The following is a 15,670-nucleotide window of genomic DNA, read 5'->3' on the forward strand; positions in this document are numbered from 1 at the left end:
GGTTGTTAAAAATTTTAAACGCAGTTTTTTTTTTTTTTTACCAAGAGCACAATGCGTCAAACTGTTCCAAAGTCGCGGAAGAACGTACTGACCAGAAAATTTAATTTATAGAGTAACACCCAGTACACGATTAAAGAAACTGCAAGATCTTTCGATCAACTTTGTACATCTCTGCATGTTGACAAACCGGGCAGATCATCAAAATACATGGAAGTGTAATGACTGCACTTCTCTAACTAAAATAAGATGATCTTGCTGCTTCATTAAACATGGATTTCCTCCCCTGCCACTGATCAGACAGTGGATTAGATGAAGCCACGGCCGGAGCTGCCCAAGCTGCTCCTCCCTGCCAGGCAGTGTACTAGCGATGCATTCTGGAGACAAACAGTCTCTGGATGGAGTTTTCCATCCTTTCTTTGAAATATTATTGTATATTACCAAGACAAGTATCACTGAAACACAGCACGTGTCAACATCTAATTAGAAAACGCTAGTGTACCTGCATCCCAAGCCAGATGTTGGCACATCTGGGACTGCAGCTGCTGCAGAAGCTCCTTCCTTTTACCTCAGGATGTGGGAAGCAAATTCCTGTAGAATACTTCCTCTCTGTGTGGCTTCAGTCTCCCCATCCCACAACCCCACGCCACCAAAGCTGGCAACTCACTCAGTCAATTACCTCTCGAAGACCTGCTTGGAACCACAGTTGATTCCAGACTGTGTAATCCCACTTCTACATCTGAAAAGTGGGTCTGTTTCTTAAATGTGTGTTTTGCACATCAAATACTATTTGATCTATACACTCTCTCTTTATAATAGTAAAAGGTTCAAAATTGCGAAAGAACAGTTTAAAGCAGGAGTTGGTAAACTTTTTTCTGTAAAAGGCTGGATAATCCGTCTTTTAGGCTTGCAGGTCATTAGGTCTCTGCCAGAAACAGGAAAACAGCCATAGACAAAACAGAAATGAGTGAGCACGGTTCCGTTGCCATAAAACTTTATTTACGAAAAGGGTGGTGGGCCAGTTTGCCAACCAGTGACTCAAAGCAAGATGCTGCTGGAATTTGCCAGCACAGAGGGTTTGGTCAGTCTTGGGTTTAGCATCAACGATGGTACCAATGCACCTCTCCTTGGAGATGCCCATTGTCATTAATTGGTCTTAACGAGGAAACTAGAAAGGAAATGGCTACTTGCAGATTAGTCCAAATTGTGAAAATGTTTCCTATATGAAATCAAAGTCTACAGTACCCACTTTTCAGCCTTTCTGAACCACTTTCAGATGGCAAGCCAAGGCCCAGCTATCTGAAGTGTTCCTCTCATCCAGCCTCTTGCTTGGGCCCTGAGAGTCTGTTTTGTGCCCCACTGTTCCTGATACTTCCAAGCAAGAGTCCCGCCTGCTACTCCCGCCCTGCCCGCACCACCTTACCCACCATCCTGGGCACCACCCTGACCAGTTCTTCCATTGCTCTCCTCCTGGGCATCTCTGTGGGACTCTGACTCTCTTTACACTTCGAATGAGACCTGTTGGCAGCCTCTGTCTTTCCAAATCCATGCTATTCTTTGCCATTTCTTCCACAGCAGCAGTTTCTGAAGACGTCTCAGAGGTGGGGAATCAGCTTTTGGAAGCCAGTGTTTGTCTTTCTGAACACCCACCTCCTCAGGCCATCCCACCTACCAATCTGGGAAGGGCTGCCTTCCTGCCTCTCCTGTGCAACCGTCTCGGGCCTGACTTTGACCCGATCGTTTCTGGATCCAGGAGAGGGGCAGAAGGGAAGAGAGCCAGCAACTTTGTGCTCAGGTGATTTTTGTGGCTGAGAGGATGCTGCCTCTATGTTCCAGCATCATCCACTGTGCACATGGAGATGCAGCACTCAAGGAGACATGGCTGAGCGTACTGTGGAGAAGAAACGTGACCTTCTGACATCTGGGTGCCATGAGCCCCACTCCTAAGAGTGCCCAGCATGATGCTTTCCATTTCTCTGATGAGTGGATCTTCACAGCAGCCAGGGGGACATGAGCATTGAGTGAGTGGGTGCACAGGAGGGGGTCAGTCCTGGGCCAGGAGGTGCAGACGGCCAGCAAGGACCTCAGTCCAGCACCTGGGAAGGCTCAGAAAGCAGCCTTTGAACATCCTACCACTGACCACAAGGGCTGGTGATGTCTCTCGAGAGGCAACCTTGAGACTTGGCCGGGATGTACGATTATGGATTAGGAAGAATAAAGAAAGGAGCAAGTCAGGAGCAGGGCTCTGGTCGAGGAGGGAGAGAAGCCACTCTTGGGTCCCGCACTTGCAGGGCACCCACTGGGTGTGGCTGTGGGCTCTGCTGGACCATTCCCCTCATAATTCCTTCTTGATTGAGCAGCCTCTAGAAACTCAGCCATCAGGACTTTTTTTTTTCATCTGAAGGAATTAGTCTCTCCCAGTCCTGAGAGGTGCAGCTCCAGTGCCAGGACACTGAATCCTGTGAGTGAACTGACGTCTCTTTGTCCCAACAGCAGGGCTGGCAGGGGGTGGGGAAGTTAGAACTAAGCTAGAATTTTGGCTCTGGGGCCGACGATGTGACCTTGCGTAAACTACAGAACTTCTCAGAGCTTTAGCTTCCTCCTGAGCACACAGGGAGTGAGCGCCCCGCCTTGAGAGGCCAGCATGAGGATGAAATGAAATGGTGCAGGGGAAGCCCGTAGGGCTTGGCACACTCCCAATGGCAGCTTTCCTCGTCCTTGCTGCTGTTGTTATTATGGCCTGAAGCACAAACTCACTTCAGCTCTCTTACCAGAAGCGAGCCCTGCCCTGCCCAATGACTTGGATGTGTTTTGCATCATTGTCTCCCAGCTGAGCCAGAATGCCCCACCTTGACCCACCACTAGTACTTACTGCCCATGGAGTCATGGGTGGGGTGGGCCGAGCTGAATTGAATCAGTGACCAGTATTTTATGGGGTAGGGTGAGAAGTAGGTGTGTTTTATAGTTTTCTGAAAAATCTTCTTCTCCAAATGCTGCCCAAATGTCAGCTGTGGACTGGAAACTCAAAGGGCCACATGCTAGCATCTAGGGGGGTCTGGGAGGAGGTGGGCCTGGGGTAGGCAAGTGGGACAGGTGGGCAGCGCCAGGTGGGGAGGTGCATGCATGGAGGTAGGAGCCTGATCTCAGCCTTCAGAGGCCACAGGGTGGGGGTGGAAGTGGGGGGTGCTGAAGGACTTGCAGTCACGTGGTCAGCTCTGCATCTCCGACAGACCCCTGGCACCATGAGTGTTCTCTAAGTCTTGTAAGCCACCTCCTCTCCCTGGTGCAATATTCCACTGAACTCCAGCACCTAGAACAGGTGAAGCTGAATTTCTCCACTGAGGCAGGGGCTACCAGCTTAACCTCCCAATCAACATTCCTCCTCCCAGCAGCCTCTGAGGAACCCAGTAAGAAAACCACTGGAACAAGTCCTACTGGCAGCAGTGGAGGGAGGCCTAGAGAGGAGAAAACCAGGAGGCAGGGAGCCTCTGCAACGGCAAGAGTGACAGGGTAAACCAAAGCGCCACTGGGGGAGGCCATGGTGAAAACTGGTACGAGGGGTGAAGAGTGCCTCCTTGCTTCTCATCTGGTGACCAGTGGGTGGTGTGATATTAGCAGGGAAGACAGACAGCGTGCTCTACTCTGTGCACGTTGGGCTGAGGGGCTGGAGGGGTGTCGGGGAGTTTGCCAGGAGGCAGTCTAAGAGATGGGTGTGGAGCTCACGAGAAAGACTTGAGCTCAGCACCCGGACCAGGTGGTAGGTAGGTAGTACTGACATGGATGAGGGCAGAGAGAGAGCAGAACCAAGCAAGGTTCCCTGTTCCTCAGCAGACCTGAAGGAAGACGAAGATGAAGGGCTGGATGAGAAACACGGCAATCTTTTTCAGGAGCTTGAGAACAAAGAAATGCCTCCCATGTGCCCAGGGGCCAGCAGAGGCATGGGGGCCAATGCTGAACACAGCTGGTGCTTGTCGTGTCTTCCCCGGGGTCTGCACTCCTGCTCCATAAGTATCAGGAGACCCTGGGCTCCCACACTTTCATCCAGGGAGCGGTGGCTCCTTAGAGCCCAGGACTGGCAAGACGAAGGCCAAGGTGGAGTGAGCCAGAGGGTCTGACGAGCCGCCCGTGGATTAAGGAGTCAGAGGGTGTCCAAGTCTCCCCTTTCTACGGCTTAGGCTGGCTCAAAAAAATTGACAAAATGGTTTATGTCCTTTCTATGGGGATTTTATTTTTAAATCCATCTTTTTTTAAACAGGATGATACTATATTGCTTTTCAAAGTATTCTGAGATGGTTGCAAGTTTTCAAAGTAGATAAGATAGGGAAGGCTCATCCCGGACTGCTTTTTATTGCCACATTTCTCAGAGAATGACAGGGGCATCTGCCTGTCCCTTTGCCTGCTCAAGGGAGGCTGGCTGCAGAGTCTGCCTTTGAGGTCCCAGGATGGAGGACGACTCAGGAAGGCAGCTGCAGGGGACAAGCATCCGGGGGGGGGGGGTGGTAAACGCACTCTTAATTCTGTTCCTGGACCACCCTCCCAATAAGCCTGACCCGGCCCCTAGTGGGGGTTGGGGCGGGGGGTGGGGGTGTCCTGGCTGCCCCTATAGAGAAGGTGGGATGTCGTGATGATGCCGTCTCAGAATGCAGCTGCCTCAGAACAGGGCAAAGCTGTCCTTGAGTAGGGGGACACCTGCCACCACTCAACCCCCTGCCTTCCTGCTCTTGCTTTCTCTCCCCTGTGCCCAAGAGCAAGCGGCACAGAAATAATGAATATCGGTAGAGAAAGGGATGTGAAGGATGTCTGGTGAGGCAGACAGGTTTCCGTCATATTGAAATATACATTAAATGACTGATAAAAGAGGAAGCTTTTCACTTGGTAAGAAAACTTTGAAATTTCACAAGTGTTTATTTCTTAGAAAGAATTAAAAGTAGCGTCAAACTTTGGGAGAGATGCACTACGAGGCACTCTGAAACTCTTCTTGCCACTTAACTCTGATTGTAATGAGCTATAAGCTCCAAAGTGATCAAGCACTGCTCAAGGATTCTGACTTGCATGAAGGGTCCTCCAGCGTGGCCCAGCAGGAGAGCACCCTGATTTCCAAGCCTGCTCACCTGGAGCAGCCCCCCACTGGGCTGGCAGTCCTGGAATCCTGCCTGCTGAGTTTTCAGACCAGAGCCCAGCAGTTGTGTTACTCTTGGCTTTGTCAGGCTCGTGCCCTGCTGGCCCGGGGCCCAGCCATGGCCTGCTGGGGTCGGGAGAGTGGGAGAGCATGGAGTGTAATCACAGCCAAATGAACTTCTCTCAGGGAGAAGCTCAGTCTCTATGTCTCCAACCACATGAGAAGGCAAGAGAAGGAAAGCTCCACAGTGTAAACAACAGAGGAGTGGCTAAAAGCACAGACTCTGGAGGTAGACTGATGGGGTTCAAACTCTGGGTCTGCCACTTGCTGGCATGTGACCTTGGGCTAATTAACTTTCCCATGTCCCCATTTCCCCATCTGTAAAATGGGGATGACCACAGTGCCTCCCTCATAGTTTCACATGGATTAAAGCAAGTTTATATTTGCAAAACACTTGGAAAGGTCCCCGGCATGTGGTAAGCACTAAATTAGTGTTTGCTAAATGAGATTAACGTGTGAAAAAAAGAAGTGCATTCCACAGAGCGAGCAGCAGACAACTTGAGAGAATGGTGGACAGATGGAGCTGGACCAAAAAAGAAACCAAAATGGCACACCACATTGGACACCTGGTTCTTTAGGAAGCAGAGAAAAATGCTGTGTGTTGTGAGAGTGGAGTAACTGCCCACAGCACGCCTTCCTTCTGCAGGATCACGGAAGACTTGTGCGCACACATCCCCTCCATGGAGCAGGCATGGGATTCCAGTAGAGCAGAAGAGAGCTTGCATTGCTGCTCATCTCTGAACAACGGGGAAAGGGGGCCAAGAGGCATCTGCTGTCCCTGACATCTCCAGAGTTCATGGGCTATCAAGGTTAGGACCTACGAAGGCTCGCAGAGGCCGTGAGTAAGGATGGAAATGCTGCTGTGACCCACACACCACAGTAGCGCTGGGATGTGTGGTGTCTGGCCTTGTCCCCAGAGCTGCTAAGACACTGTTCACAAAGATGGTCTCAAGCCTGCCATAAGGCTTAAACTGTGAGGTATTTTGCATCATTAAAAATTACAAGCCACTATTGGATCATGCTCCTGATCCTGGCCCCTGCTCAGAAACCTTACACGAACTCTTAGCAAAAGCCCAGTTCTGCCCTTCATCCCCAAGCAGAGCCTCCTGCCCCAGACTGACGTTCCAGGCTCTTGGAGGTTAGGCACCTTTCCAATTCCTCCCTACGATTTCTCTTCTGCCCAAGGCATGGCTATCTGTGCACTGGCCTCTGGCCTGTCATTCAAATTCCTGCCTCCCAGCCTTTGATGAGTGAGTCCTTTCTCCAGGTGGTATCCTCCCCTGACCATCTCCAGCTCACCCTTCTTGGCCTAGATCAATGAGTGCTCCCTCTAAGAGGTAAGTCTTTGCTAACAATTTCAGACCTCAGCAATCCATCACTCCTCCCCTCAATGACTTCGACCTTCAACGGGACACAGGCTCCACTTTTGCTCTGGGACATTGTGAGGGCTGCTGCTCTGTGTGGCATTTAACCCTTTGTTTGTGTTGCATGACTGTAGGTGTGGTCTCTGGGAACCAGCCCGAGTTGCATGGGCCTCTGTGAGATTTCTCTGTTGCCCCACCGCAAAAGGGTAGATCAGGTTCAGAGTAGATGAGTGGGGTATTTGGTGATCAAACAAATTCGTGAATGTTTATTCACCCTGACATTTCCAACTATTGAAAGGAGGTTGTGGTTTGCTGGCAGACGGACTGACAAAGGGGGCTGAGATCCCTTAAACCCCCGCTTCCTAAGCAGGCATCATGTACATGTCTTAGCTCTTCTGCCCTGTGAGCCTGACCCAGTTGGACAGCGTGACGCACAGCACCCCCCGTTCTTCTGCAACGCTTCCCACTTACCATGGTTCGGACGCCATACTGCTTTTCCACTTTCTCCTTTAGCTGTTTGAAACAGGCTTCCATTCTCTCATGAAATGGCCTCAGTGCTTCTGTGACTTTGTCCCCATGAATCCTGATCCCTTCGGCCAAAAATGGAATCTGCAAACCAGAGAGGTCGACATGCCTTACTTCTTGGTTAATGATCCAGGGAGAGGAACACACACCAGGCAGTAAGCGGCACCGTGCAAAAGGCATCTGCTTTTGTTTCCAAATCGAACTGGCTGATTAAATTCATCAGCAGGCACATTACCCCCAAAGACCAAAACGTTTGAATTAAAATCATTTGTGTTTTAAACTGGACACGTCTAGTGAGGCGCTCAGCACATCATGGCCACTCGATTACTTTGCCCGACTGGCATTTGTGGATCAATCCAGAATAGACTTATCTGTGGTTTTTGCTTGCGTATGAGAAGAGCTGCATTTCGAATTAGTTTAGATGTAACTTGGTCTATTAGCAAAGGGTCATGTCACAGTGCAAAGATTTTTTAGCTAAGAATATCGCCTTTATAGGCAATTGAGACCATATTCCAAAATGTCTAAATCTAATTATACGTGATCTACAGTCCTGAAGGATAGTCTTATTTGGAAAGGAAAACCAAATTTATTCTTCTTTAAGACTAAAAATAATCACTCTTCTGCCAACACTGCTGTCACAAAATATCCATGCCAACACTTCACTTTCCGAGGGTGGAGATGTAGCTGACCTTTAAAAGTGTCACAGAGAGACATTCTCACTCCCCAGCCACAGAGACCCTCCGAGTGGCCGCTGTTGCGGGTGGGTGTCAGACGGGCTCCTTCCATTCCCCAGCTTCTGCTGCCCCCGAGGCTCAGACCGGGAGTCAGACACTCTTCAGTGCAATCAAGCGAAGAGGCTTCCTCTTAATAATTTATAATTAAATCAAAATACTGATTAAAAACAGATTTTCCTAATATGACAGAACACCAATCTAAACGAGCAGATTTATTAGTGAGAAGGATAATAAGTACACAATTGAATTTCATGTGAACAAATTCAAGAAATCTTATCAAGAGAGATCAACCCATAAAATGTATTTGGTTGCCATTTATAGCACACAGCTGTTGCCTCTCCTGGTGCTCCAGGAAAGGACGGAGGAAGTGAGCGCTCCCCGTGTTGACAGCCCACCCTGCCTGCTCCGGGGCTGCAGGGACCCAGCAAAGTTTGTTTTCCTGACAGTTGGGCCTATACCTAAGGCACAGGCCTTTCTCACCAATTATTGCCAAAAGGACAGTGGAGGTGAGATTTCAAAATAGATGGGATGCTTTAATATTCCAAATGAATTTTTCTTGCAGATGGCAGCTTCCCAGGGGCTAGCTGCAGTTTGTTGAGGTTCAACAGTGGAAAATACTCACAGTAATCCTTTTGCTTCCTGAGTTCTGCCTTGGGGAACGGCAAAGACAGGCTGGGGATAACTTTGGGGGGGTGGTAAATGTGTTGTGTCTATCCGTGTGCGAAGGCAAGCATGGAGGTGCTATCTAGAGGTCAAAGCACAGCCACTCTAGATGCTGATAGCATTTTTGTGTAGAAAGGACCTTTCTCAAATGGGCAAAACGCAGTCTAGTTGTTTCTAAATTTTTTTGTTGGTTTGTTAAAACTCTTAATCGGGAAGATTCTTCACAGCAAAGAAGCTACTTGCTGGACTAAAGTTAAGACCATTTGGTTTAGGTCAATACTGCATGAGCTGCATTTTGGCAGGTGAAGTGTGTAGGGTAAGAGATTTATCCCCCAACAGGTCCACGACATGAGTCAGATATGACTTTCTTCTAGGCTGGGGTCTGACCTCTGTTCTGTGTCTACTTGGGGAGGAAGTGCATCCTGAATAAAGCGATGCTCTGTGTAGACACGTTCCTAATGAATGAGGTGTTTAGCATACCAAGAGAAGCCGTGGACTGATGCCTGAAATGGTCTTTGGACACTCTTTCGTGCAGTAGGTTCCAACCAGGCTGAGCATCAAAATCTCTGGGGAAGATAGCTGAACCCCACCCCCAGGACCCAGATTTGCTCTAGGATAGATCCCAGGAATCTGCATTTCTGAAGAGTTTCCCAGAGCCCAGAGAGGAGTCACACCTTCAGTTATTCAAAGGGAGCACACAGCCTGCTCTTAAAAGATGCCCTTCTATGCGATGGTGCTCCTGTGTGTCCCCTACGGAGTCACGGCCTGCCAGCAGCACAGAACATCTGGAAGCACTGCTCAGTGCTCCAGGAGCACCACCCCTGGCGACAGTGGCGCACCTGTCATCAGCTAGGGATGATGAGTGAGTTTGGTCCTTCATCTTTGCACATTTCAAAAGAGAAATATGTACAGATCACAGCAGTTTAATACGTGTCTGTATGGATTCATCTGTGGACACTCGGCAGGGATGCTCAACAAGACAGCTGCGTTAGGGGAACGACTGAGCTGTGCCTTGGAGGAAGGGGCTAGTGCTCACTCCTGACCTGGAAACAGCTGTAAACCTAGGAGCGGCCCACGAAGCCTGCACGACCCCAGCTCCCACCTGGAAGAGCAGGTCAGCACCATCATCTGTTGCAGTGAGGGCAGCAGCAGAGCGAGGAGCTGCCCGGGACTTAACAACCAGCCTTCCCAAATGATTGTAGGCACCGAAATGCGCTTACTGTACATCAGTATTGGAAACTCTGCCAACGAGGCCTTGGGATTCCCAAGAGGAAAGCCTCACTCAGCCCTGATGAATTTCAGGAAAAAACCAAACCAAACTAACTAACAAAAACAGAAGAAAGCATTCTGATAATCCCAAACTTATTTCTAATGACCATATGACTCAATTACTGATACTAAAATATGGGTTCTCAAAACATTTGCAAATGAAAGCGAAATCACAGGTAATGTTTTGAATATGTATTTTTCATCACTCTTTGATTTAATGAAGTTGCTAGAAAACGGATTCTTCCTTTCAACTATCCTGTGAGCCGCTTTAAAATTCATCCTTTAATATAGTTATTAGGGGTGATGACACAGTGCTGACATAAAGTTCTCCCTGGGGAACAAATTATTTTCCTCTGTAGGACTTGAAACTCTTAAAATCCAATTTGCTATAAAAGCTTACAGGAAAAAAAAATCAATAGGACTTTTGCAGACCAAACTAGTTTTTGTGTAGCAATGGTTTTATAGCCTTCAGAGGGGTTTTGAATTTTGTTCCCTTCGGTTTCTACAACATCAAAAATGGAATCATTCAGACTCTTAAACTCTTTCTCTCTCTTTTTCAGTAACAGAGGGAGATTGCCTACGTGAGGCTTACGTTCCATGCAAAGAACCACCCTTGGCCAACGAGGTCCCTTGGGGTCAGCTCCTAGGGTTTCTTATCAGAGAATAATTCCAAGGCAAATAGATGTCAGATGCCTACAGATTTGTGGCAAAGTCACACCCATTAGGATGGTTATCATAAAAAACAAAACCAGAAATTAACAAGTGTTGGTGAGGATGTGGAGAAATTGGAACCAGTGTGCACTGCTGCTGGTGACACTGTAAAATAGTGCAGCTGCTGTGGAAACCAGCATGGCAGTGCCTCAAAAAATTAAAAATAGAATTACCATATGATCCAGCAATTCCACTTCTGGGTATATTCTCAAAAGAAGTCAAAGCAGGGAATCCAACAGATATTCGTCCACCCATGTTCACAGCAGCATTATTTGTAATAGCCCAAAGGTGGAAGCAACTCTGGTGTTCCACGGACAGATGAGTGGATAGACAAAATGTGGTGTGTTCATGTGATGGATTATTATTCAGCCCTAAAAAGGAGGGAAATTCTGACATGCTACAACATGGATGGATGTTGAGGACATTATGCTAAGTGAAATAAGTCAGTCACAAAAGGACACATACTGTCTGATTCCACTTACATGAGGTACCTACAAAAGTCAAATTCATAGAGACAGAGAGTGGAATGGTGGTTTCCAGGGGAAGGAAGAATGGAGAGTTATTGGTTAATGGGGACAGAGTTTCAGTTTTGCAAGATGAAAAAGGTCTGCAGAGAGATGGTGGTGAGGGTTGCACAGCAATGTGAATGTACTTAATGCCACCGAACTGTTCACTTAAAAACGGTTAAGACAGTAATTTTTATGTTATGTAAATTTTACCACAATAAAAAAAATATCTATTATATATAATAAGTACTTATAACTTGGCTTGAAACCAAACCTTAGCTCCACTCCACCCTAAGAGGTCTCACCAGTCAACTGATGATGGAGAAGCCACTAAGGGAAGGCTCTGGGATGGCCAGGATAAAAGTGTCCACAGAGGGACCTCCTCAGAGGCCATGTCAGGGCCCCAAATGGCAGCCTGGGACCCCTGGATGAGCAAGGTGGCCTGGGGTGTAACACTCAGTCGGGCACAGGGAGACCCCAGCCTCTGCCTCCCACAGCCTCTTTCCTCAGCCTGGAGGGTGGGGTTTAGGTCAGATGGCATCCTCCTGGCCTTGCACATGAGAAAACGCAGCCTAAAGAAGTGAGCTGCCCCGAGCAGCGAGCAAGCAGGCAGAGCTCCCGTGAGAACCGAGTCTGGACATCCCCCCCACCACCAGGCTCATGAAGGCGCCAAGAAGCACAGAGGCGTGAACAAATCACTTCCAGCTACACACAAGACACCCTCCAGAGTCACCACCCTTTAACACCATGTCCCTCTGAGGAAAGACTCAGAAGGTCTCAGGAGCATGAGCAGAAAAGCAAAATAATATCCAGAATGACAACTGGGAAAACACCAATGAGGACACACACCACCCTCCCCAAACCCTGACCACAGGTGAGGAGGCTGGAAGGGAGGGCCCCCTGCAGTTTCCCATCGACACAGTGCTCACAGACTGCGGGGTGCGGGGGCCTGAGCGCCCTCCCGGGACAGGCTGGAGCTGAGCTCCCTGAGATGTCCCGGTTCTGACCTTGCATTTCATTCCTTTTTGTCAATACCAGACAAAGAGTTTCCAGCAGCTGGTAAAATGACTGAAGGAGGAAACAGAGCAGGCTTATTTGCAAGAGAGAACTTTCTGGGTGTTCAAATTCATGACTGCAGCCCAGGAGTTGAGTTCATCATGGCAGTGGTGGGTAAGTTTATCTGGGGACAAACGTGGCTACATGCCTTCTGGCCAATGTCAGGCCCATGTGCCACTGCGTGAGTGCAGAGGTAGTGCAGGAGGATCCAGGCCTAGGCTCCACTTTTCTCCCCCGCCCAGCCCTGCAAGGCTGCCTCAGACATTTACCTGCCATGCAATCAGGTCCTTGAGCTTCTCGATTTTCTCGTGGGCCTCTGGGTGCTCCTGCAGGTACCGCTCTGTGAAGAAGGCCTGGGGGAGACAGGGAGAGCCACTCAGGACACCCGCTCACCCAGCCATTCACATTTTTGCATAGCTACTGTGGGCCAGGCCCTGGGGGCAGAGCCGTGTGTAAAACAGACCCACACCCCTGCCGCCACAGAGCTCACTCCCACCAGGCTGGACACTCCTCAGCACTCAGGACAGAATGCCTGGTAAGGTCAAACACCGCAAACGGAGTGAACGGGCAGCCAGGAGGGGCACTCAGGGTGGCCCCCCTGGTCCTTGGAGTCTGGCAAAGCCGCAGCTGCTCGCATGCCCGTGCCCCGACCCTGCGCCCTCCCTGGGCCTGCTCCACACCTAACAGCAGCTCTAACCAAGCCTTACCGCTGTGTCCAGGGCAATTCCCCACCCCTTGCAGCTGCCCTGGGGCACCGCCCCTCTGCCTCCGTTAACTTGTCTAGAAGTCAGCAAACCTTTCCTGTGAAGGCCCAGATGGTAAATACTGTAGGTTTGTAGAGCATATGGGTCTCTGTCACAGCTACTCAACTCTGCTGTTGGTGTATCAGGAAATAGCCACAGACAGTAATGAGCGGCCGTGGCCACGTTCCAAACCTGATCTTCAAAACCAGGCGGCGGGTGGGCTGCAGGGCAGACGCCCAGTCTAGACCACACCGTGTCCTTCAACTTCTGTCCATTCCTATCGAGATATTTTCCCCGGGAGTCCTGCCTATCTACTCTAAAATATTCTAATTCTTTTGATTTTCCACTAAAACTGGATCTTTTGGTCTTTAACAATCCCAGGTCTCTTGAAAGCCATCCAAGGGTCACTCTCCAGAGTTCCATTAGCCCAACCGGGTGGGAAAGCCCAGGGCTGGCTCAGGATGCCCAGTGGGTCAGGCTTGGGGGCGGGCCGTGACCTTCTGCAGCCTGCAGAGGCTGCCTCTGGATGCTCCTGGCCCGGCCTTGGCTCAGTCACAGCTGAGATCACTCAATCAGATTAGAGTAGCTTCTGGGCTTGGAGACAGCATTTGGAGTTTTCAATCTGTCCCAGGACAAGGCTGTAAAGAGAAGCTGTCCTGTCACATGCCTTTTCGTAATTTGCAAAGCCTCCCATGACAGCAGGGTCCACGATGCCATTCAGAAGCATGGAGAGGGGGTTGATGGGGAGGCTGGGGTCATCCAGGTGCTGCTGTACCATGCTGTTCATCTTGTCGTTTGTCAGCTGCATAGTCTCGATGGCGTTCTCCAGGGGGCTGATCTCCACCTGCGAGGAAGGAGGACGACAGCCCTACATCAGGCCAGTTGCTGGGGGACCCCTTGCTGGGGTCCTCTGCTGAGGCCTCTGGCTCACAGGACCTCGCCAGAGGAGAAACATTTCAGAGTGGGGCAGGCTTCCTACTCCCCATGTACCTTTCTTCCCAGTGGAATTTTCGGGCAAGAACCCTTACTGCCCAACCAAGAGCTGCCCGGGCATTTCAGTAGCACTGTGTGTTTCCATAGATGTGGCCTTCACATGCAAATTCCAAAGGAACAGTGCAAGGCTGCCCTCTCTGGGGGCTGTGTGTGTGCCTGCAAGTGTATGCGTGTACGCGTGGTCATCCCAAGAAAACACACAGCCCTGGGTGGTGCTTGAACACAACCTATCGGCTTCACAAACGAAGCCTTTTAACCATGGTCTCGTTCCCAACTTGTTTGAAAGAGGGTGAAGATTTCAGGGAATTTTGAGTGATCTGTCACTGTCTCTGAGGCAGGAGGCAAGCCCCCTACACTGTCTGTCAGGGATGGAGAGAGAGGGGCCCTGCACATGAGAGCACACACCCTCCTGTGAAGGAAGAGTTCTCACTCCCCAGGGCAGGGGAGAGAGCAGGTCACCACTCTCCACTGACCTCACAGCCTCATCTAAAAATCTACCACTGGTCAGCAGGACCTTCAGCACAGAAGGCAGGGGCACCAACCATACGTCCTCCTCGCCTTCCCCTTCATGCCGCCCTTGCACCTGTGCCCATCCTGCAAATGCCCTCCTTTCCCTGGGGGCCCTGCAGCTCCCATGAGGCCCAGCCCAGCGCCCCTCTCTGACTCAGCCCTAAGGTGCAGTGAGAACGTGGGCGGGTTTAAAACAGGCCTCGCTCTAACAGACCCAGGACTGGGCCACGGAGCCACATCCAGGGATGACCTCAACAACACACAATAATTTCGGTTCTCCCAAAGGAGGTGGAATGGGCGCCCTCCCCCTCAAACCCCGTGCCCAGGAACCCTGGGATGTTTTCAGCAAATGACAAAGCAGAACCTCCGCTTTCTTCTTACTGCAGCCCCTGGGGGATTGTCTGAGAGGTGGAGGGGAAAGGGAGGAGGAGCAGAGAGGGTCAGAGAATGGACAACTCTGCTCATCGCCAAATCCCAGAGTGACACTCTTAGTTGCTGCGGAGGAAGCATCTCACAGAGCCGCCTGCTCGTCGCTGTGCCTGTCTGTGAACTGATGGAGAGCTCGTACATACGAAAAGGCGGCCAACCACGTGCGGGCTGCTGAGGGTGCCCCCTGGTCACACAGGCACCCTGAACATACATTCTAGGACCGCTGTTCTCCTCTACCTGGATCCTATGTCAGATCCTGGAATGTACCATCGCAGGCATACAACTTTGCCAAGTGGACACTCTAGCGCAGTATTCCATTTTGGCTGACTGTTAACTCCCTGTCACTGATCCTATTTGCCTCAAGAAAGAATAGTTTTCTATTTTTATCAAACCAACAGGGTTTGCCACCCCCCCCCCACCCCCAGAGATATCCCATGGTGGCTGTCCCCACGAGGTGAGGGGGCAGGGTGTGTGGATGGCAGGATTTCAGGCACATCATTCTGGGATTATTTGGCTTCCAACCCTCTTAGTCTGTTAAACACAGCAAACGCAGCCTGTGGTGGAAGCACATAGCAGAAAGTCAGGGCTCAGCCCTCTCCACGTCCAAGCTGTTAAGCTCCTTCCTTGTGCGCACCCTGGCTGGCTCACAGAGTGCCTGATTACAAAGGGCTTACGGGAAGAGGCTCATTAGGAGGATTAGTGCCTGTTTACGCCAAGGGCCTCTCACACCTACATCACCAGCTCCAAGTGGTGCCAGCACAGGCTTGATCTCCGCCACCTGCCACATATCTCCTGAGCCTTCCATATGTCGGGGCCTGTCTGGGTGCCATGGGGCCACAGAATGGGAGCTCCCAGAGCAGGAAGTGAAATGTGCCCAAGGAGGGGGGGGGCAGGCACAGAGCCCTCGAGCTTCAGAGCAGGAGGAGGGGACGCAGCCCCTGGGATGGGGATGAGGCAGAGCAGGGCGCACTCAGGGAGTGGCCCAAATCAG

At 50.4% G+C, this 15,670-nt stretch overlaps 1 protein-coding gene across 2 annotated transcripts in view; it reads right to left on the minus strand.

Annotated features, from left to right (window-relative positions):
* Nucleotides 1–15,670, minus strand: part of DOCK1 (dedicator of cytokinesis 1) — a 503,869-nt gene that overhangs the window by 16,850 nt on the left and 471,349 nt on the right. For both annotated transcript variants that reach the window (XM_023637097.2, XM_023637090.2), the window contains exons 45-47: nucleotides 13,415–13,591; nucleotides 12,274–12,357; nucleotides 7,012–7,149 (exon numbers count right to left, since the gene is read on the minus strand). In XM_023637097.2, coding sequence (XP_023492865.1) covers nucleotides 7,012–7,149; nucleotides 12,274–12,357; nucleotides 13,415–13,591 — 399 coding nt within the window. The remainder of the gene's footprint in view (nucleotides 1–7,011; nucleotides 7,150–12,273; nucleotides 12,358–13,414; nucleotides 13,592–15,670) is intronic.

Source organism: Equus caballus, chromosome 1 (assembly GCF_041296265.1).
Source record: "Equus caballus isolate H_3958 breed thoroughbred chromosome 1, TB-T2T, whole genome shotgun sequence".
Classification (NCBI taxonomy): domain Eukaryota; kingdom Metazoa; phylum Chordata; class Mammalia; order Perissodactyla; family Equidae; genus Equus; species Equus caballus.